Source organism: Pseudophryne corroboree, chromosome 2, assembly GCF_028390025.1.
Source record: "Pseudophryne corroboree isolate aPseCor3 chromosome 2, aPseCor3.hap2, whole genome shotgun sequence".
Taxonomy (NCBI): Eukaryota; Metazoa; Chordata; class Amphibia; order Anura; family Myobatrachidae; genus Pseudophryne; species Pseudophryne corroboree.
This window is the reverse complement of record NC_086445.1, coordinates 297,457,763-297,482,164: the sequence shown is the minus strand read 5'-3', so window position 1 is coordinate 297,482,164 and position 24,402 is coordinate 297,457,763. Positions and strand designations below refer to the sequence as shown.

The window sequence follows — 24,402 nt, the reverse complement described above, 5'->3', positions numbered from 1 at the left end:
CGTCGGGGACTGTGGCTGCGCCAGTAGTCGGCCGAAGCGGAATCCAGGAAAAGTGTGGAGGCCCTACCCTATACAGGTCAGGCTCTTTTTGGGGAATCTCTAGATGCGTGGATATCCACGGCTACAGCGGGTAAGTCTCAGTTTCTTCCCTCGGCAGCACCTGCTCTGAAGAAGTCCTTCTCTTTATCTGCAACACAGTCCTTTTGGCCTAATAGGCCTAGAAAGGCTAGAACGTTCAATTCCTTCTTTAGGGGAGGTCGAGTTAAGTCCAAGAAACCTGCTGCTGTAGGTTCCCAGGAGCAAAAGCCTGCTTCAGGTACGCCAAAGTCCTCCGCATGATGGACCGCGCGGCCTGGAGATGGGGACAGTGGGAGCCAGACTCAGACACTTCAGTCATGTCTGGGTATCGTCCGGCTTGGATCCCTGGGTGATAGATATTGTATACCACTGATACAGGCTTGAATTTCAAAGTCTCCCTCCTCATCGCTTTTTTAAATCAGGCTTGCTAACTCTGTTGGCAGACAGCACTATACTACAAGACCCTGTCCAAAAATTGGTGGAGGCACGGGTCATTGTGCCAGTACCACCTCACATGCAGAACAAAGGTTACTATTCGAAGCTTTTCAAGGTACTGAAACCGGATAGTTCGTTCAGGCCCATTCTGAACCTAAAATCTTTGAACCCCTTTCTAAATGAGTTCAAGATGGAGTCTCTCAGAGCGGTGATATCAGGTCTGGAAGAGGGGGAATTCCTGGTTTCACTGGATATCAAGGATGCATACCCCCACATTCTGATCTGGCTGCCGCATCAGGCTGATCTCCATTTCGCATTGCTGGACTGTCATTTCCAGTTCCAGGCCCTGCCATTCGGCCTCTCCACAGCACCAAGAGTGTTTACCAAGGTGATGGCAGAAATTATGTTTCTCCGCAAACAGGGTGTGAACATCATTCCATATCTGGACGATCTGCTGATAAAGTTATCGTCCAAGGAGAAGCTGCTGCAGTCCATTGTTCTCACAACACGCCTCCTCAAGAGTCATGGTTTGATTTTGAACCTTCCAAAGTCACATTTGGAACCAACCCAGAGGTTGTCCTTTCTGGGAATGATACTGGACACGGAGGTACAAAAGGTGTTTCTTCCGCAGGAAAAGTCATTGATGATACAAACAATGGTCCGGGATGTCCTGAAGCCAGCCCGGGTGTCGGTTCATCAATGCATTTGCCTATTGGGAAAGATGGTGGCCTCTTACAGGCTCTCCAGTACGGGAGGTTCCACGCTCGGACCTTCCAACTGGATCTACTGGACAAGTGGTCAGGATCTCATCTCCACATGCACCAGATAATCGTCTGTCGCCAAAGGCAAGGATTTCACTCCTCTGGTGGCTCCAATTGCCTCACCTTCTGGAGGGCCGCAGGTTTGGGATTCAGGACTGGGTCCTTCTAACCACAGATGCGAGCCTTCGGGTCTGGGGAGCAGTCACTCAAGGAGTAACCTTCCAAGGACGGTGGTCAAGCCTGGAAGCCTGCCTGCCCATCAACCTCCTGAAACTAATAGCCGTCTACAACAGTCTTCTTCAGACGGCCCCTCTTCTAAGATATCATGTCATTCAAGTGCAGTCGGACAACGTAACAGTGGCTTTCATAAACTGACAAGGCGGAACGAAGAGCAGAGCGGCAATGTCAGAGGTGACAAGAATACTCCTCTGGACAGAAAAGCACGCGTTGGCGCTGTCAGCCATCTTCATTCCGGGAGTAGACAACTGGGAAGCAGACTTTCTCAGCAGACACGATCTCCATCCAGGGGAGTGGGGTCTCCATCCGGAGGTGTTCAAGGAAATAACAGACCTTTGAGGATTACCCCTAATAGACATGATGGCCTCTCGTCTCAACAAGAAGCTTTGGCGTTATTGTTCCAGGTCGAGGGATCCACAGGCAGTGGCAGTAAACACCCCGGTGTCTCCGTGGGTGTTCCAGTTAGTGTACGTGTTTCCGCCACTCCCACTCATCCCAAGAATCCTAAAGCTCATAAGGAGAACAAGTGTTCAAGCAATCCTCATTGCCCCAGACTGGCTAAGAAGAGCTTGGTAAGCGGATCTTCTGAATCTACTGCAAGAAGAACTGATGCCTCTTCCTCTTCGGGAGGAACTGCTGCAGCAGGGGCCGCTGGCCTATCAAGACTTATCGCGGCTACGTTTGACGCCATGGAAGTTGAGCGCCTCATACTTGCTCGGAAGGGCATTCTGAAGAAGGTCATTCCTACCCTCATACAGGCTAGGAAAGGGGTAATGTCTAAACATTACCATCGTATTTGGAAGAAATATGTCTCTTGGTGTGAATCCAAGAAGTTTCCTACGGTGGAGTGTCAACTCGGACGTTTTCTCCTATTCCTGCAAAAAGGTGTGGATATGGGCCTGAGGTTAGGATCTGTGAAGGTCCAGATTTCAGCCCTATCCATTTTCTTTCAGAAACAATTGGCTGCCCTCCCTGAGGTTCAGACTTTTTTGAAGGGATTTCTGCACATCCAACCTCCCTTTGTATCGCCTACGGCGCCGTGGGACCTTAACGTGGTGTTGCAGTTCCTCCAGTCGGATTGGTTTGAGCCTCTACAGGAGTTTGAGGTCAGATTTCTTACATGGGAGACGGTCACATTGTTGGCCTTCGCTTCTGCTAGACGCGTGTCCGAATTGGGGGCTTTATCCTGTAAAAGCCCTTACTTGATCTTCCATGAAGATTGAGCTGAGCTCCGGTCACGTCAGCAGTTTCTTCCGAAGGTTGTGTCGGCATTTCATATCAACCAACCTATTGTGGTGCTAGTGGCTACTGACTCCTCAATTACATCAAAGTCCTTGGATGTTGTAAGGGCTCTGAAGATATATGTGAAGAGAACTTCTTGTCACAGAAAGTCGGACTCACTATTTGTTCTGTATGATCCCAAGAAAATTGGGTGTCCTGCTTCTAAGCAGACTATTTCTCGCTGGATTAGGTTCAGTATCCAGCACGCTTATTCTATGGCAGGACTTCTGTGTCCAAAATATGTTAAGGCCCACTCTGCTCATAAGGTGGGGTCTTCCTGGGCGGCTGCCCGGGGTGTCTCGGCAGTGCAACTTTGCCGAGCTGCAACTTGGTCTGGGTCGAACACGTTTGCAAAGTTTTACAGGTTTGATACTTTGCCATCTGATGATCTGAAGGTCAGTCAATCAGTTCTGCAGGAGCCTCCGCGCTCTCCCTCCCGTTTTGGTAGCTTTGGTACATCCCCATGGTACTAATGTGGACCCCAGCATCCTCTAGGACGTAAGAGAAAATAGGATTTTGGTACCTACCGGTAAATCATTTTCTCGTAGTCCGTAGAGGATGCTGTGCGCCCGCCCAGCGCTTCGTTTTCCTGCATAATGTCAGTACAGCTTTGTTAAGTTGAGTACTGCATTGTTACTTGGTAAGTAATGTTTCAGCAGTTGCTGAGTGTTCAAGCTTCGTTGGCTTGACGTGCCTTGTATGTGTGAGCTGGTATGATTCTCACCACTATCTGTGTAGAATCCTTCTCTCGAAGATGTTCGTCTTCTCGGGCACAGTTTCTAGACTGAGTCTGGTAGGAGGGGCATAGAGGGAGGAGCCAGCCCACACTCTCAAACTCTTAAAGTGCCAATGGCTCCTGGTGGACCCGTCTATACCCATGGTACTAATATGGACCCCAGCATCCTCTACGTACTACGAGAAAAGGATTTACCTGTAGGTACCAAAATCCTATTTTGTAATTGGCAGAATACTGGGAGAATACATGTGTAACTGGCAGTATAGTGGGAGATATTATGTGCATCAGGCACTATACTGGCACTGTAGTGGGGCATAAAAATATACACTTTCTGAATTACGGAATAATACATTATCCAAAATGCTTACTGAACCTCTACTCACTAAAATTTTCTATTCAAGATTGTCATTATCAATGCTTAAATTACATTATTTAAATCAGAAATATGTTAGATATGACTTTTAGATTAATTTGACTTGTTGCACTCTACTTCAGAGCAAGGTCTCAAATTCAAAGCAACAGTCATATTAATTTATGTTAAGGGTCAAAGACTAAATAATAATAATAATGCACTGGCTTGTGCTCTAATGCCATATTATTAGCCTACAAACAGGTGGTGTTCTAATATATATTACTAAACATCAGGATTGGTTATGCCATTTTTTCTTATATTAGTACTTTAATGAAAAAAAAACCCAAAATTGAATCCTGCTTATTATATTGTGAAACATTGCTACAGTATGTATTAGAAACCTTGATCAATCATGATTTAATATTTTCTAACATTAACCATACAAAGTCGTTGGGCTTTGATATCATTTCATTTAGAGATTTCAATATACCGTATATACTCGAGTATAAGTCGACCCGAATATAAGCCGAGGCACCTAATTTTACCACAAAAAACTGGGAAAAATTACTGACTCGAGTATAAGCCTAGGGTGGGAAATGCACGGTGCCGGGGGTTTTCATGCTCAGGGTGTCATGCTCGTTGCCAGGGGTTTCATGCGGTAGGTGTTATGCTTGTTGCCAGGGGGTAATGCTTGTTGCTAGGGTTGTGCCCCCAGTGCCACATATACCCCCAGTGACCTATATCTCCCCACAGTGCCAGATAAAAACATGCCCCCGCTGCTTTGCCCCCAGTAGTTGTGCCCCCTCTTTCATTGCCCCCAGTAGTTATGCCCTCTCTTTCTTTGCCCCCAGTAGTTGTGCCCCCTCTTTCATTGCCCCCAGTAGTTATGACCCCTCTTTCTTTGCCCTCAGTAATTGTGCCCCCTTTCTTTGCCCCCTGTTACTGTGCCCCCGTTGCCGCTTACAAACACACAAAACACACACTAAAACAATACTTACCACTGCCCCGCTCCTGCTTCCCGACCGTTTCTTCTGCTGCTGCGCTGCTCCGCTCCGTCTGTCCACCCGCTCCGTCTGGCCGCCGCTCCGTCTGTCCACCGCTCCGTCTGGCCGCCCGCTCCGGCGCCCGCTTCCCGGCACCCGATCATGTCTATGGGAGAGACGTCATGACGTCTCTCCCATAGCAACGCCGCACAGACACTAGAGGTCAATAATGACCTCTAGTGTCTGTCCCTGGAGCCGGCTGCAGCGGACGCCCACACAGCCCACGGCGTCTGCTGCAGCCGTTGACAACTTGACTCGAGTATAAGCCGAGGGGGGCTTTTTCAGCATAGAAAAATGTGCTGAAAAAGTCGGCTTATACTCGAGTATATACGGTAACCAATTTTTACTGTTTAATTCGTTTTACATCAATATATGTGGATAGACTAAACATTAAAACATACAAAGTACACCCATAGATACATTAGATTAAAAATTTATAAAAATAATGTTAGTTGTGGGTTTTTCCTGTCCTATCGGATTGTTAGGGGAGGAGTTTGTGGTGCCTTAGCTGATGCTAGGCAGATTTACTACCACTCTGATCTCGTTCACCTTCCCACTCTCTCTCTCTCTCTCTCTCTCTCTTGTGTGTGTGTGTGAATTTACTGCACTGGTTTAGTTCACTCAAATCAAGACCACTAGCAACAATAATGTGGAATAATAACATAACAAGTCTCTTATAATAGGCTTTTCTTGAAGACACTGTGCCGTACCTGTAGTCACATAATAATAAAAAAAAAGTGGGTTTGTAAAATGAAGAGAAAAACAAACCAAACCCCCCCCCAAGAAAAAACAAAAAACAAACCCAAAACAAAACAAAAAACATTTGCTTTAAACCAGCTAAACCTGCTAAGCATATACCCACATTTAAGAGATTAGCTACGTTTCCCAAATAATTGCTAAAGATTTATCATAAATGTTCCTTACCATTCCTATAACAAACAGACAACATAGCAAAATGATTTACTAGTTTTCGTCTTTGAAAATGGGCGGATTTTCTATGCATGGCATGTCCATTCCAAAGCAGAACTTGAGGATATTATTTCTGGAATTTTACAGTTATGCATAATACAATGTTCTGCCATGACAGTTGATTTGTATTTGATAGTGTTGCAATTTTAACTCAATTCTACTATAGATGCATAAACCTTTATTTGTAATATACATATATACATATATGTCCTCATACATCTTTCTTACAGCTCCTCTTGGCACACTAGGTCAAATGAGAATATTTAAGCATTTGGGGCGTCTTTTTTGCTGAATATTTGTCTTAGTCACAGTGCAGTGTGACTGGGATGCACAAAGAGACTATGCTGAATAATTTAATATCCATCATTTGTATATCTGGTATGCGTTCAGCATACCGCTCGTTGGGATACCATATAGGTGTGAGTGACTGAGTCTCTGATTCTGTAGACAAAGTGCTACAATGTAGCAGCCACAGCTTTATTCCAGTTCAAGCTCTGTTCTGCTCTGTATACAGACTAATTCACAGACCATATACAAATGTCATATATCATATTATTCAGAGTTGCATAGGACCTGGTGGCTCACTCATGCCAGGAACTTCGTGATGCATGTTGTATTGAGTTTAGATGATATGAGGATAGATCTGTATATATTCCAGCATGTTTAGATATTTGCACCCAGAATTCACCTCATTTATATTATTCTAATGCTCATAATACTGTATGTACAGTTGCTTTAATTCTGTTGCTGCCTTGTTATTCTTCTGTAGGGATGTTTATTCATTTTTAATGTGCATTATATTGGTATCTATTCTTAAACAGAAAACTTTTAACAGTGAAGCAAAATATAGGCAAACACTGTATATGAATGTTGATCTAGAAATTATTTTTTTCTTATTCCCCTTCACGCCCTCAGTATGGAATCCCTTTTGAACCTGGAAGTGCACCACAGAAAGGGGCTACTGTTTGTCCACCTTCTGGTATTCCTGTGCCTCCACCAGCAGCACCATCAGCTGGACATGTGCCTCCACCGCCACCACCACCACCTCCTCCTCCATTTCTCTTGGCAGGAGGAGCACCAGGTGCTCCACCACTACCTGGAGTTTTTTCAGGACATCACTCTCCTCCGTTGAAGTCTCTTCCATTTGGCTTAAAACCTAAAAAAGAATTCAAGCCAGAAGTTGGGATGAAGAGACTCAATTGGCAAAAAGTAAAAGTTTTTGTTTATCCTACACGTGTGTGTTTGTATGCACGTATATGTATGTGTGTGTGTGTGTGTATATATATATATATATATATATATACATATATTTTTATAGTAGGCAAGCAGATGTTGCAATTTGTTAATTTATAGAAATAAACTATTAACATTTCTATTTTTGAAAGCATTCTTGCTTTACAGCATAATTTCTCTGTATGTTTGTGTGTGTGTGTGTGTATATATATATATATATATATATATTTATATACAATGGTGTGTGTGTGTGTGTGTGTGTGTATGTGTATGTGTGTGTGTGTGTGTGTGTGTGTGTGTGTACATTAAACTTATTTTTTTGATCACGTTTAGTAATGTTTATTTACAATGATATTTTCTTTGAAAACTGTCTGCCAAGTCTTGACACAGGTGAAGTATAGAAGAAGTATGCTGAAATCATTTAATATTCATTCATACATTCTCAAGGAGAGCCCATGTGGATTTAAGAGCATTGTTATATCTTAGAAATGGAAATTACATATGCACTCAAGCACTTTCTTTGCATGAGCGGAATAACGATCACATGACATGACAAACCTTTTGAATCCAAGGACACAGTCACCTACTGTAGTTAAGCATGGATAAATCCATCTGTGTTTCTGATACTGGTATAGTAATTTATAAGCCCAGTCTTCAAATTGTAAATCAGCTGCTAGTCCGCTAATAACAAAGACTGTAGTTTGAATATTTGTAAGGGGTAGGGGTGGGGGGAGAGTATCTGTGATGATGGAATATTGGGTTTCTTTATTGCAGTGTGTGATTTTAAAAGTTTAATTTCTAAGGAGCTTTAAATAAATCCTTCGTTTTGTTTTGAGGTTTGTTTTGGAAATTCTAAGTAGTATTTTATTATAAGACTGATTACAAGGCACTTAAGAATTCATAATTACACTGTATATAGAAAATTACAGGCACCAAATATAAAGGACTCTGAAAGCCTGCTGCTCCAAATCCACAAACAAGGGTTTTGCAGGGCCTAACAAAGTACACAAACAAATTAGCAAAACAATTAAACTGCGACTTACAGTACAAGACAGTGGTCAATATCCAATTAGCCGTTGTAAAACACTGGGTGTAAAAAATTTCCTGTTTTCACACTTTTTCCCCGATGTTTCACCAATATTTTTTTCTATAACACGATATAGAGTGGATATACATGATACAATATTTCAATAGAATCCTTTACCAGCCTGTTCTTGCATGTTTCAAAAATGATGAGATCACCTGAAAGAAACACGTTTAGAAGGATTTTTTGCATTTTTATTCTGTTCACATTTTTTTTCCCTTTTAACTAACAGTCTTTTATCGGCTCTGCCTTCAGCAGATTAGACTTTTCTTTGACAACAGACATTTGTCATATGCAATGTTGTTATAAAAAGTCACGTCTACTAGCTCAGACAATCACTAACTACAGAAGATTGTTTAAATATTACTTGGATATTGACTGCAGAAAAGTGGCGCATAGGTGATGTATGCATTTGAAAGTTAATTATATATGTGTATATATTTTAAAGGACAGATTTTATATCTGATAATGATTTACATATGAATTATTTTTTTTTAAAAAAAAGGTATGCTTACTACAATATGCTTTTCATTTTCAGATTAGACCCAATGAAATGACTGAGACTTGTTTCTGGTTGAATGTAAAGGAGGAAAAATATGGAGATACAGATTTATTCTGTCAACTTGAAAATACATTTTCATGTCAAAGGAAAGGTAAGCATTTCATGGCCTAAAATCAGACTTCCCTTTAGCACAGCAATCTGGAATAAGGGGGGGTACACACAGAGATATCCGTGTTTAGAATCTAAGCAATCTGACTAGATTGCTTAGATTTTAAGCACGGATCTGCTGTGTGTATGCCCCCCAGCGACCGCTATCGCCGGTGCTAGTTTGTACATCACGCTGTGCTGAGCGGTCTGTGTTAAGATCACTCAGCACACATCTCTTCCGTCAGTAACCCCCTTAAGGGGGGTACTCACGGAGCGATATTCTAAGCAATCTGACTAGATTGCTTAGAATTTGAGCATGATCGCTCCGTGTCTACCCCCTACAGCGATAGCGATGTGCAGCCCCGCGCAGGCCAATCTAGCAAGTCGCTCATTTCGCCCCCAGTCTCCCCCCGCACGCTCAGCACACATCGCGTTGTGCTGAGCGGTGGGAGAGATGTGTGCTGAGCGGTTCACTCAGCATACCTCTCTCCCACATCGGCCCGTGAATACGGCCCTTTAAGGTTCACTCAGATTACAGCATTGAAAGATCCTTTTTGTCCCTACTTGTTCAATGTCCAGTACCTTTTGATCCTACATTGTTTGCCTTAAATGACGAGAAAGTAGGCACTTACAGAATGAGTTTTAAAAGTTTCCAATGCTTTATGATTTTGAACCTATAAAATTATTTGTATTCCACACATTCATATTTTCTGGCGTAATCAATGAACAAGCTGCCGTCATACCTGTAGTGATATTGCTTTACAGCTGGCTTGCTGTATGGCTGGATTTCATCCTAACTAACCCCCCACATGTCTTTATTTAACAATGGCTTTGGACTCTCAATGTTTCTTTACACTATTTAGTGTGAAGAAACAATAGTGGTGTAAACCTTAAAGAAATGGCTTTCTATTTAATTTCCCATCTTATTTTAGGTTTAGTCACATAAATTTCTTCTTGGCTTCTGTTCCATTTATTTTCAGTATATCTACTTTTCTTTTTCATCAACTAGGGGTCACTGGAGTACTCTTGGGACATGGACAGTGTTAGCAAGGACAGGCACTGAATATTTAAATTTAGTAACTCTCCTCCCCTCCATACTCCCAGAATACCTCTTTTTTTTTTTTTTTTTGGTCCTCACATGGATAGGAGCACAAAGCTGGAGCTCCTCCACATATTTTACTTTTAGATTATTTTATTTTTATTTTTTATACTTTTTTTCTAATTACAATCCCTTCCCAGTTTACACAAAAACTATGGGTCCGGGATTACAGAAGCTGCTGCGTGCAGCTCTTGGTGTGTCGGTCCTCACAATAGGAGCCCCCTCACAGCCACAAGCACCTCAACTAACTTCAGCTGAGGCTGCAGAAAGGACTGGACGGAGCTTGGTCGAGAAGCCCCGTCAGATCCCAAGAGCACATGTCAGCTACCTTCAGCTGAGACTACAGAACGGAGCTTGCTAGAGAAGCCCCGTCAGAGCACAGGATCACAGGTATTTATGACCGGGGCGGTCAGCTCACGCTGCTGCCCCGCCGTGTGGGGGGGGGGGGACTGCTATGTGCGTCACCCGAGGTCATCCCGCTGCTCCGCTCCCCGCCACTGCTGATAACAGCTCCCCGCCGCTGCTCCCCTACTCCCGGCCGCCGCTCAGAGGGACGCACTGAACGGCCGCTACAAGCGCCGTTGTCAGCGCTCCCTGCCTGTTGTGCACAATCAGACCGCGGACAGCGTTCAGTGCTGCCGCGGTCTGTCCCTGTAACGGCCGGAGGCTCCGTCACTTAGGGGAAGGAAGCTGCCGGCATCTCTGCTCACTCAGACCGCGGACAGCATTCACTGCTGCCGCGGTTTGTCTTGGTAACGGCCAGCAGCTCAGCGTAACAGTCGCTGGCAGCGCTTCCTGCACACGCTAAGGGGGAAGCAGGGGGGAAAGATGCCGGCGCCTCTGATCACTCAGACCGCGGACAGTGCACACTGCTGCCGCGGTCTGTCACTATAAAACGTCCCTCTAGTAACTAGTGGGCTCATGCTGGGCAGTCAGGAGGTTTCCCTGTCCCTGTTACATGCAGCGCAGCTGCAGGAGTGGGGGGGTGGGGAGAGATTCTGCCACAGCTGCAGTAATAGACAACCTCTGCTAGAGAAAGGGCTGCATTGTGTTATATATGCATACGTATTATACAAGCACGTATTATACCATAGAAAATGTATATAAAATGCTATAGGTATATATGGTCACGTAAGGAAATATGTTCTTTGACTATAAGCACATGGCTGGAGGCCATTTTAATCTTACTTTCTGTTTCTTTTCCAGAACGTTCCTGTCCTACAACACTGCTCCATCAGATGGTGCAGGGGTGTTAGTAGGAATTTTTGGATCAAGTTTCTTATAGTCTGCCCACATGCACTGCACTTTGGCCATATAAACATTTTAGTAATTTTACTGAGGTGGAATTTGTCTGGTTACATAATGAGTTAGTCACCAGCAAAAACGAAAAAGTAGTTTCACTGCAATGTCTGTAACAGTGGGTTCCCGGAGGGTTCTACCACATGCACAGTATATTTTATACTTCCATTTCATCTCCGATTTTGCAAAGATAGTTATCATTTGCCTTATAAATTTCCAGTTTCTGCTATGTTGCAATCCTGACGATTCTATGCCAGGCCTAACTGCGCAAGATGCATATGAGAAGGGTGAATAGACCAGCAGTCAGATAGTGTGGGTGCGTCAGTCTCTGAAGTTTACAGAGACTGAGGAACCTCTGACAAATTATAAGGTGGTCTTTACTAGACGACACATCTCCAGCGTGTTTCTTATTTTTTTCGGAATCTCTAAATAAGATGTTAATATAGAATCCTGATACACAGGTTTCTAAACCTCACCGATTTAAGTCTAGTTACCTGTTTCCAGAGTCTGTGACATCTATATGGGAGCTATGCTAAAGTCGATGTATACAGCAGCAGGGGTGTTGCTTCGACCGTGTTTGGTTGGCATTTGGGTAACTACAGCATTGCTTGTATGGATAACAGGAGTCGGGTCCGCCCTACAAGACAACCTTCTCGCGGATCAAATCTGCGAAGCTGCTGATTATCTACGTACAGCTTCTACGGACGTCTGACTAGTCCTCGCCTTTCAGCGTCACTAGTTGCAGCACGACAAGCGCTCTGGCTGCGTCCTTGGCAGGCGGAGGCAAAGGTCGAGAGAAGAATAGAAGCATTACCTTACGCGAAAGTTGTTTGGTCCTGAATTGGACAAATGGATTTTTCAGACCACAGGGGGGCAAGTCTGTTTTCCTACCATTGCTTCCAACGGTACCTAGACGGAAATATTCTGGACCAGCGTTCAAATCCTTTAGACCTCAGCCCTTTCGAGGCCGTGGTAGAGGAACAACCGCACCTGGTGGATGAGGCAGAGGACGTGGTTTTCAACAAACCACCACCCGTCGTCAAAACGCTAAGGTCATCGACAAGCCAGTTGCATTATGGCCTTCCAGTCCATCTCTGATCTCCAGTTGTGGGGGCACACTTTCATACGTTCCATTTGGCGTGGTTCCAGACATCCACGGATGGGTGGATCCGCAATTTAGTGTTAAAAGGTAACGAAATAGTTTGACTGTCTCCCATCACTGTGGTTTTTCAAGACAGGACTGCCTGTGTCGGAAGACAAGAAGGCGGTTCTCCAAATTGCCATTCAGTCTCTGCTGGATTCAGCAGTTTTGATTCCGGTCCCTGTTCACCAACAAGGTCAGGGTTATTATTCCAGTCTTTTTGTAGGACCAAAGCCGGATGGCTCGGTCAGACCAATATTGAACTTAAAGGGTCTCAATCAGTACGTCACGTACTACAGATTCAAGATGGAATCCCTGTGGTCAGTGTTACAGGTTTAGAGCCACAGGAATTCATGATTGCGCTGGATCTCAAGGATGCATACTTACACATTCCGATTTGGCCACCTCATCAGAGGTTCTTGCGTTTTGCGATACAGCAAAACCATTACCAGGTACAGGCTTTACCGTTTGGCCTCTCATCAGCGCCTCGGGTATTCACCAAAGTGATGTCTGTGATGATAGCTCATCTCAGATCCCTGGGAGTGATAATAGTTCCGTATTTAGACAATTTACTCATCAAAGCTCCGTCTCAACAGATGCTCCTCCAACATGCGTTGCTATTGTACAATGTGCTAGTTCAGCACGGTTGGATTGTCAACTTCAAGAAATCACATTTGATTCCGTCTCAACGACTTCATTTCCTAGGAATGATTCTCGATACGGTAGATCAAATAATTTACCTACCAGAATAGAAAGTATGGAGTATTCGTCATCTGGTACAATTAGTGCTCAAGCCACCACATTTGTGCATTCACCTGTTAGGCACAATGGTGGCAGCTTTCGAAGCGCTTAAGTTCGGAAGATTTCTCTCACGTCCTTTTCAACTGGATGTGCTCGCACAGTGGTCAGGCTTGCATCTGCAGATTCACCAGAGGGTGAGGTTGTCTCCATGGGCCAGAGTATCTATACTCCGGTGGCTCAAATTACACAATCTAACCGCAGGGAAACGGTTCAGCGTCTGGAATTGGATAATTCAAATGACGGACGCGAGTCTCAGAGGTTGGGTAGCTGTAGTTCAAAATTGTCAGCTCCAGGGTCTCTGGGCGGATCACGAAAGATTGCTGTCTATAAATGTCCTGGAACTCCGGGCAATTTACAATGTGCTACGACAAGCAGTGCACATGCTCCGGTCTCAGACTGTCCAGGTGCAGTCAGACACCGCGACGGCGGTCGCGTACATCAACAAACAAGGAGGAACGAGAAGCCACATGACCATGCGGGAAGTAGCTCAAATTCTCAATTGGGCCGAGCATCACCAAGTGATATTGTCGGCAGTGTTCATTCCGGGAGTGGACAACTGGGAGGCGGATTATCTCAGCCGTCAGGATTTTCATCCAGGAGAATGGACATTAAATCCAGAAGTGTTTCACATGTTGGTCCAGAGGTGTGGTTACCCACAAGTGGATCTGATGGCATTTCGCCACAATCATCAAACGCCCCAGTATGTGTCTAGAACGCGAGATCCAAAGGCAGTGGCGGTGGGTGCTCTCACAATTGCGTGGCCGTACAGCCTCATGTATCTGTTTCCACCGTTTCCGCTGCTTCCTCTGTTGCTAAAACGGATAAAATGAGAGTCCGCCACAGTCATGCTAGTGGCTCCTCGTTGGCCTCGGAGAGCTTGGTTCTCGGATCTCCGCGGGCTACTCGCAGACGATCCTTGGCCGCTTCCGCTACGTCCGGACCTGTTGAACATGGTCCGTTCATTTACCCCGATTTAGCGCGGCTGCGTTTGACGGGGTGGCTGTTGAGACCGCCCTCTTAAGAAGAGAGGGCATTCCAGAATCGGTCATACCAACCATGTTACGTGCTGGGAAGCCAGTTACGGCAGCTCATTATTACAGAATTTGGCGTGCCTATATAGGTTGGTGTGAAGCTCTGATGTTTCCGACATCATCTTTCAAGTTATCCCGTCTTTTGTTATTTCTACAGACGGGGTTAGATGGAGGACTGCGTTTATCTACACTAAAGGTGCAGGTCTCTGCCTTGTCAATTTACTTTCAAAGACATTTGGTTCTATTGCCGTCTGTACACACTTTTCTGCAAGGTGTCCTCAGAGTACAACCTCCATTCATTCCACCTACAGCGCCATGGGACTTGAATCTGGTTTTAGATTTCTTACATATTTTGAACCTTTACAACAAGTGGATATTAAGTTTCTCACTTGGAAAACAATTTTTCTCCTAGCCTTAGCTTCGGCAAGGCGTGTTTCAGATTTGGGTGCCTTGTCATGCAAGCCACCGTATTTGGTGTTTCATGATGACAGAGCGGAACTTCGGACGAATCCCACTTTCTTGCCAAAGGTAATGTCATCTTTTCACATCTATCAACCAATAGTAGTTCCTGTGTTAACAGAAGATTCTGGAACTTTAGATGTGGTACGCACACTACACGTTTATGTATCCCGAACGTCTACAGTTCGTAAGACGGATACGTTGTTTGTTCTCTATGATGCTGCCAAGATGGGTTGGCCAGCTTCTAAGCAGACCTTATCCAGATGGATTAAACTGACCATACGTCAGGCTTACCTTCAAGCTAGGTTACTGCCGCCTACATCAGTAACAGCTCATTCCACACGTTCTGTGGGAACTTCATGGGCAGCTGGTCGTGGGGCTTCTACGACGCAGCTTTGCCGTGCGGCTACATGGTCATCAGTGCACACGTTTGTGCGCTTTTACAAGTTTGATACGTTTGCGGCATCAGCATCTAGCTTTGGCCGCCTAGTGTTACAGGTGCCAAACAGCCCTCCCGCCCACGGGGGAAGCTTTGGTATGTCCCAAGAGTACTCCAGTGACCCCTAGTGGATGAAAAAGAAAATAGGATTTTGGTACTTACCAGGTAAATCCTTTTTTTTGAATCCATAGGGGGCACTGGACGCCCACCCAGAGCAGTTTTACCTGGTTTGTGGTAAGTTCAGTGGATCTTATGGTAACACATTCTCACCGTTTTTTTCACATTTTCACGTTCTATCGGTTATGGTGTCAACTGTTTAGTTGTCAGTAACGTTATGGGTCAACTTCATTGTTGTCCGTTATGTTATAATGTTATATGTAATTATCCATTGTTCATCCTCTCTATTGCTCCTGTTCGCCTCAGGAAAAAACACTGAGGTATTCTGGGAGTATGAAGGGGAGGAGAGTTACTAAATTTAAATATTCAGTGCCTGTCCTTGCTAACACCGTCCATGTCCCAAGAGTACTCCAGTGCCCCCTATAGATTCAAAGAAAAGGATTTACCTGGTAAGTACCAAAATCCTATTTTCTGCATTAAACTAAGCTGTATTTACCCTTAAATGTACATTTAAATTAATCGTTACCCTTACATGTACATTTGTTTTGTATTCCTTGATTTTTGAATAATTGTCTAATTTATATAGTTACAATTGCAGCAGTGTAACCAAATACAAATGATAGCATCAAGAAATACTGTTCTGTCTGGTGCCATTTGGTTCATGACGCCAAGAGATCAGACACCTTTCTCTATTATAGCAAAGCACTAGAACACATATAGGCAATTTGTGGTGTAGTAAAGGAAATACTGTATGTTTTAGGTTTTTGATTTTGTTGCTTTTACATTTGAATGTGAACTCATTTGTTTGCTTCTGTTGATTAAAATAGATGTCTTCTTGCAATGAATAGCATAGATTGGACTGTTCATGATTCCAAACAACACACACTACCTATTAGATCTTTTTTTTTTCATTTTGTCTATTAGGGTTGTTTAGATGTTTGCAAGTTAAGGTCCCTGTCTTGCACCAGAGGTAGTTAAATCTTTCACTCCAATAACTATCAATTACTTATGTATCGTATTCGCATATCATCAACATTTTCAGGAAAAACACACAAAAAGATGTTCAGTGTTTGTAACACTGCACGGCACTATTCTTAACTAGAAGGGCAGTATAACATTGACTGCAACAACAATGACGGAGGACGTATCTGTGTACTCACCTAATAATGGTAAACATCGTTTAATGCCATTATTATAGTGTAAGGTTACAAGTTAAAAAGTGATCCCTCAGCTGTCTTACCATTGCCATACCTGCTACATAATTAACCCTGCCCTCTGCTCCAATTCCATAAATTGAAAGTCCAAGAACCACTAATGGGTTCAAATTTATGAAGGCAATTACATTTATTATGCATAAACCATTCAAGCGCTACCACCTCACTCATCAACCGGCACCAATTATCAAATTTAGGGCCACTGGGGAGAGTCAGTTCTTCATTTAAACATGGCATAGCATTCTCCCCATATTACAGATACACTACACACTTCATACAATATAACACGGACAAAACATTCTTCATTTATACAATGCTGCGGTTAAATAGAACCACATCCGTCCATTTAGACATAAATCAGTGGGCTAAGTCATCCTTGTACTGGAAACTATTACTCATTGTATAATCCATGTAGTAGGCTGGAGAAGGGATGTGGGATAAGAAAGATGATGATGATGTGCTATTTGTCTGTGTGGACAGAAAGAGATGCTTCTTCTCCCGGGTCAGTGTATAAATGATAGAATCTGCTATTTTGTTGTTGCTGTCGTCTCTGGGAGAGGCCCATCACAGGATGTTGATTATACTGTACATTTGTTATTTTGATGTGTGATGTTCCTGGACCCTATACAGGTAAACATGTAAATTAAGGATGTGTTTGTTTTAGTGTTGATCCCAAAATCTTTCAGCCTAAAATTGGTTTAATCACTGACAGGTGCATACAAAGCCAAGGTAACAGAGAAGGTGAAAGAGTGGCTGTGTATCAAGATGGTACTCTTAATGAGGCAACAAAGGAAAAACGTGTGTCATTTGTATTATGATGGAATTAACACTTATTACATGTTTCACATGTATTATCCAGAAGATGAGTTTTTTCGAAGTTGCCTAAATAAGCCAGTCAGAGGTTCCCCTGTCTGCTTAGCAAATAGCTCACACAAATATACATATTGTATTGTGACATCATGTGAATAAATGTTGGTACATGACAATACACCTCTAGCTTTCCTCTATTCCAGAGCCTTGCTGTTTTTCTGTATGTCATCAGATTGCTCTTTATACCCCATTCCACTGTCAAATTGATGTGTTATAAAATTCATACATATTAAACTAGTTATGTTTCTATGTCACTCATTACACTACTTTGATTTCTTAAGTGTAAATTCTACCCCTTTCAGATGTAAACCACAGGCTTTAACCTGGCTCGAATCCTGGGCACAGAACACGAGTTTAAGCTGGGGTTTTCAATACTTAACCCTATTCACATCTTGGTGATGGACCCCGGTTTTTCCCAGTCATCACCCATCTAGCAGTGGACGCTTGGGTATGATGTCATCTGCCGGTGAACTCCTTTTAGGCATGACCCATATCATACCTTACACACATAAGCCGTGCCACTGACCCACGTTGCAGTCCCAGGAATAACCCTTGTCAATTGTAAGGTTGCAGACCCATGACTGTCAACCCGGTTCTAACCCTTTCAGACATAAGCAGGACCTGGGCTACTCGCCGCACCCGGTCAGATTATTGTTTTTTTGCTTATGGTTTGAAAGGGTTATTAATTGCATGTTTCTAGAAGTTACACATTTAAATGGAGAGTCTTAGGGGTATATGCAATTGCGGTCGAATTGCCGCGAAAGTCGAAAAACGGGGCATTTTCGACAAAAAAACATGTCAAATTGGATTCGACAATGCAATACAGTACTTTTCTGCAAAATACCTGCCGTTTCAGATTCGACTTTTTGCAAATCAACATTTTTAAAATTCGACATGTCTGCAATGGTCAAAATACGGCTTTTCAACAAAAGTATATTCAATTGAAGAATGTCGATTCGACAACAGTGCTTTTCGACAGTCATTTTGTCAATTTCATTCCGCCTCACTTTGCTGGCGAGAGCTGATAAAAAATGTTTAAAAAATTTATTTTTTTTGCTTTTTGGATTGCTAATAGCATATCTATTTATATTTGAAGGGATTATCTACTTGGTTTATCTTTTTTGACTCACAAGTATTATTTAATTGATTTTTAAAAAGAATATTTTTTTCTTCACTCTGCTGAAGGAAATGTACCCATGATTCCACAGTTTTACCCAGGATACACTTCTGCAAAGCCACTCCTCTATCCTCACTCCCGGGTTTGAGACTTCAGGGAGGAGGAGCCATTACAGTCATCTCTCTTGTGGAATCGTTTTTTTAGGACAATCCCTGCGTTTTAACACATTTATATCCTATTTTTGTACTGACTACAATAATGGAGCCTTTTTCTGACCAGATTGTGATGTTCATGCTGGCTGCAAGCATGGAGGAAGAAAGGGCTGGTGAACATCAGGATCAAAGTCAGCAAATGTCTGCATTGGGTGAGTCAGTATTGCATGTTTAATTTCCACGTCCACACCAGTATCGCACTAGGCGTGAACTGGAGGATCTCAGCGAGTTCGAGGTGATTAAAAATTATTGCTTATCGACTCGCGACATATATTCGCTGTATGCTCTTTTGGAGGCCGACCTGGAACCTTGGGCACGGACCAATCGCGCAGTCAGCGGTTTCCAGAAACTGCTGGCTACGTTACATTTTTTGGCGTCAGGCACATTCCAGCCTACTTTGTCTCAAACATGCGGTTTTTCACAGTCGACACTGTCGCGCTGTATAACCCAGGTCATAAGGGCTTTCCGCAAATTGACGATCCAGTTCATCAGATTTCCAGATACAGACAGCGGATGGCGTGATATCAAATTAGGCTTTTTCACCAAACACAATTTTCCCAATGTTCTGGGCGCGATTGACTGTACCCACGTGCAGATCAGACCGCCACGGAATTCAGAAGAATGTTTTCAGAACCGAAAACATTTCCATTCCATGAATATACAGGCGGTCTGTGATGTCAACATGAAATTTTTTAATATTTTTGTGGGATTTCCTGGATCGTCTCACGACTCCTTCATCCTAAGCCAGTCATCACTGTTTGACAATTTCTAAACGGGAAACAATGCCGGGTGGCTGGCTGTTATGTATTTATTTTAATTGTTTTTATTTTATTTTTTTATTTTTATTTTTTATATTACCCACCATTTTTTTCATTTCCATAGGTGATGCGGGTTATCCCAACAAATCTTGGCTCTTGACCCCATTGTCTAATCCTGTTGGTAGAGCAGAAAAACGTTACCAAGAGAGACACACAGCATCGAGGGGAGTAATTGAGCGTGAAACAACAAATATGGTCCTTTGGAGAAGGCGAAGGACCAAGAAAAAGCAACTATAAGCCTTTTCCTGGGCACACTTGAAAAAATTCTTGAAAAGATGAAGTTATTAAGACATAGCTTTTATTAATGTATACTTTAAGAAAGGGCGAGAGCTAGCATCAATAATTTAAGAACATAAGTGTTCAAAAGTACGAATGTACCTATAGTAGGCAAAATAATAATTTAAGTGAGCGAAAATTAATGACACCTCATTCAAAAAGATATATCATACATATCCTCTATGATAGAAATTTTGTATGAGTGAGGTCACTGCCTCGGATCTGATATAGTCAGATAAATGCTATAGCCTGAAACCAAGTTGATGCACTGGGTCCCAAATTGTTTTGGTTGCTGGAGAGTAAAATACCTACGGTACCTAGTATTCCCTGGTGGTTCCCCATCCAGGTACTGACCAGGCCCTGCAGTGCTTGGCTTCCAAGATCAGACGAGTTTGGGCATACTCAGTGCGGTCTGACCGTAGGTAAGTCTGTCTCCTAGGCACACCGTTGACCGATTGTATTAGGACCCAGAGTGTCAATCACAATTTAAATATCAGGTTAAATTTGTATCAGAGAGTATAAATTCGTATCTGAGAGTATTGATACAGAAAATGGCTAAATTGTTTCCTAAGGATCTAATCAGTGGTAATTTAAAGCAATGATAATGACAGTAAGGTCTTGGGGTTTGAAATTCCCAGGATAGAATCTACCACCGTTGTGCTCTGAAATGGTCTCAGCAACAGAAGGGCTTTGTGGTGCCCACAGTAATCAGAACAAGCGAGTGCATCTAGGGAATAAAAATATCCCTTAATTCTCTGATATTAGCTTTAGCATTGTTGTTATAGTTGCTACTGTCCCTTGTGAGAGGGTTCCTCTGTTCCCCCCTTAGCCAATAATCATATATACCAAAATGGATTATTCAGCACAAAGATTACAGTTGTAAAAAAATGTACACATTAAATCAGCTTTCCCCTAATGGCTGGGGAGGTATATAGTGGGCCTTGTGGGAAAAAGACACGGGGGAGCTGAGGTTTGGGCAAGGAGAAATCACTTTTCTTACCCAACCTGTTTCTGGAGACCCTCAGGACGTTGGACAGAGCGGGAGCCGAGGAGTGAGGCGCCGGCGGCCGCGGTCCGTGCGACCGGAAGTTCGGGCGCCGGAACCGGAAGTGACACGCGTTTCGCTCCGAGAGCTTGGTCACATGATCGCCTGAGCGTGCCTTCGGTGTACTTTAAAAGCCGGTTTAGATGTTTAGACACTTCCGGTGGTGCTCTTTTGTACTCACCGGCGAAGGTTTGCGGCATGGTAAATGCATGTTGTATTTTACACAACATATGTGTCGCAAACCGTTTGCCGGTGACTCTTCGTCGCAGTGCTGTCCGACGTGGGAAGCGTTCTTCTGCTACACCGGTGGGTATGGACGAAGGAGATGATTCTCGACGGACATTGATCCAAAGCTTTTTTTCCACTGCCTGTGAGTATACTTGTAATATTTGTATTATCGTGTAAACTGAGATTGTAATATTCTAAAAAAAAATGTTTTATTTATGTATTTCAGAGTTTAACGTCCTGTTGACGCACCTTCCCAGCGATGTTTTGTCCTGTTGACGACCTGTTACCCCGTTTTTTCCTGATGTTGGGTTGCCGCAAATATTGGCCCCGTTTATCCCACTCTACCATTGGCGACCTACTTGTGATGTTTACCTGAACCTCCGCCATGTAGCAGACAACCCCCCTCAGGTGAGATGTATTGCCCAAAACTCCCTCTTGACCAAGTAACCCCGGTATGTCCAAAGTGCAGCCCTCCGGCATTAGCAAAACTGCACATCCAATCATGCCCTGACAGCAATGCTTACGCTGTGTCAGGGAATGTTTGGATGTGTAGTTTCTCAAGTGCCAGAGGGTTGCATTTGGGACAAAGGCCAATGTAACCTGCTTGTACCTTGTCTTTGGATGACACAAATACCTGGCACCTCATACTATTCTCTTCCACAGGTCTTGTGGAGTATCCTTCCCAAGTTGCGTTGATGTGAAGGGACACGTTAGTTCCCCTGATGTACCATGGGCAGCCTACTTGTAGCAGACAACCCCCCTCAGGTGAGATGTATTGCCCAAAATTACCTCTTGACCAAGTAACCCCGGCATGTCCAAAGTGCAGCCCTCCGGCATTTGCAAAACTGCACATCCAATCATGCCCTGACAGCAATGCTTAAGCTGTGTCAGGGAATGTTTGGATGTGTATTTTCTCAAGTGCCAGAGGGTTGCATTTGGGACAAAGGCCGATGTAACCTGTTTGCACCTTGTCTTTGGATGACACAAATACCTGGAACCTCATACTATTCTCTTCCACAGGTCTTGGAGTATCCTTCCCAAGGTGCAGGAACCAGCGTGGATGTCAAGGTACAAGATAGTTCCCCTGCTGTACCATGGGTGACCTACCACAATACCACTGCATCTCTGAAATGCGATATTTTACATTTTAACTAATAATTTATAGAAAAACCACACAAAACTTCTCATTTTAAAAATGTATTAAAGAATTAAAATTTTATTTTTTGGGGGATTAAAATTAAAATGAAATAAAAACAAAAAAAGTAGTGTTTGTTCTTCTTTACATTCTTTTCTTGTGTAGAGATCTGTGAGAAAGACACTAATGTCATGTTCATTCCTTTCCCAAGAACATTTGTGGAACCACACAGTCCAGCATGACCCATTGCTGGACTGTGTTGTACCCCAAGGTCAGGCGGTCCAAAGTGGCAGAGTGGTGTCAGTGGTCAGCACTTTGACACGCTTGCACTTGTGGAACCACACAGCCCAGCATGACCCATTGCTGGACTGTGTTGTTCCCCAAGGGCAGGCGGTCCAAAGTTTCTTGAATATATACATTGAAACATGGTTTTACTCACCTTGGTACGCACAACACGAACTACGCCGTCCATTTCAATTTTCCACCCAGTCCTATGAAGAAGCCAAAAATAAACACTAGTGAATAGTAAATTCACACAACAGTGAAAGCCTATTTTACACCAATACAAAAAGGAGTTTGTTTTTAAAAAAAAAAGTGGTATCAGAATAGCTCTTTGGCCCATCATACATGTAACCACAAGGAGCTTTCATCAGTTACCACACGCGCCCGCATACATGCCCACGCATGTGTGCCTAGACATAAAGCTCCTTGGTAGTATCCGGTCGGGGGTGAGGGAGCCCAACACAAATATAAAACAATATTAAGAAGAAAAAAAAAACTAATGGGAGGGGGAGAAAGGGAAACATGAAAAACATAAGAGTAAATAATAAAACAATACGACCGGGCTTATGGTGGTTGTCCGTCCGGATCCTCCTCTTCCTCCTGATGGGGCGTCGATGCCCTGGGCGGCTGTGGAGTGCGTTGACTTGGCCTCAGTGGCCGTACTGGCGTAGATGATGCGGCCGGTGTTGGTGGTGGAGGCATCTGGTAGGTGGGGTACATCCCTGTATATCCTTTCTACAGCTGTGAACGTCCATACCAGGATTGTGGTGGAGCAAGGGCATGAGGCGTCAGTGTGGCTTGTGGTGGCGGATGTGGTGGTTCGCCAGCGTGTTGTTGAGCTGGCTCTGGGAACTAATCATAGATCATCTGTAGCGTTGTTGCGATGATCTGGTGGCTGGATGCGGAATGTCGTTGGCTCTCCGACATGTTGTCAACACTGTGTGCCGGGCATGATGTGTTCTCCACCAGCCGGTTGATGGATGTGGCCAGAACGTGAAGGATGTCCATAGTCTCCCTGTGATCTTCTCGTCTGGTCTTTTGTGTTTCTGCCGTGCTGTCGGCAAGAGCCTTTTGCATGTCAACCAAACCGTTTGCCATCTTATCCATTGTCCTCTCAATGGCGTCCAGTCTGGTTCCAACGACAACCCGAAAACTGTCCTGGCTGACATCTCTGCTGCCAGGGTGTTTACCCTCTGAATATTTGAGGGATCCTGCCCTTGCTGTACGTCTGCCACCAATTGCATTTTATGAAGCCGAAAAGAAAATTAGAAATTAGTATACACATTCATACATTTGTTTGAAGGTTCACAATTTGATAATTACTCACACAGGTATGTAGAGATAGCGGTCTGCTGCACTTCCACCTTGTCGTCTGACGAATCCTGTAGAGATCCAGCCTGAAGAAGGGACCAATCCCCGACGCAAGTCCGCTGCTGGTCCGTGGCACCTCTGTTTGCAAAATGAATTTTTTTTATAAACTATACAAAAATGGCGATTCCCCCCCCCCCCCCCCCCCAAATAAAATAAAAATAAATAAAAACCTTCTCCATCCAGTGGTGCCGCTGCTCCAGGGGCTTCACTTATCCTCAATTCTGGAGACTTTTCAAGGGTATGGCTGGATACGTCTGCACGGCTGTCTTCAAACCCAAGAAAAGTCTCGTCCGTTAACCCTTTTGACTCAAACAGTTCGGGTGATGGGTCCACAAGGGTAGTGTCTTGTTGAGGCTCTTCGGTCACAGTCCCAGAGCTCCTGGAGAGATGACGAGCTGGTTATGGCCTGCGCGCAGGAGATGTAGTTTGGCACCCAGCTGGTGGTGTGGTCGCCAACGGTGTCTGGCGCGCAGGTGACGTTCTGCGCGCTGATGTCTGGCGGGCAGGTGATGGTCTGCGCGCTGATGATGTATGGCGCGCAGGTGACTTTCTGCGCGCTGACGATGTGTGGCGTGCAGGTGATGATCTGC

At 43.9% G+C, this 24,402-nt stretch overlaps 1 protein-coding gene and 1 pseudogene across 6 annotated transcripts in view; one reads left to right on the top strand and one right to left on the bottom strand.

Annotated features, from left to right (window-relative positions):
• DIAPH3 (diaphanous related formin 3) overlaps positions 1 to 24,402 on the top strand; it is a 1,416,707-nt gene that overhangs the window by 747,643 nt on the left and 644,662 nt on the right. For all 6 annotated transcript variants that reach the window (XM_063952903.1, XM_063952906.1, XM_063952905.1 and 3 more), the window contains 2 exons: positions 6,808 to 7,101; positions 8,748 to 8,862. In XM_063952903.1, the coding sequence (XP_063808973.1) occupies positions 6,808 to 7,101; positions 8,748 to 8,862 (409 nt within the window). The remainder of the gene's footprint in view (positions 1 to 6,807; positions 7,102 to 8,747; positions 8,863 to 24,402) is intronic.
• LOC135054442 (5S ribosomal RNA) lies at positions 20,057 to 20,175 on the bottom strand (annotated as a pseudogene).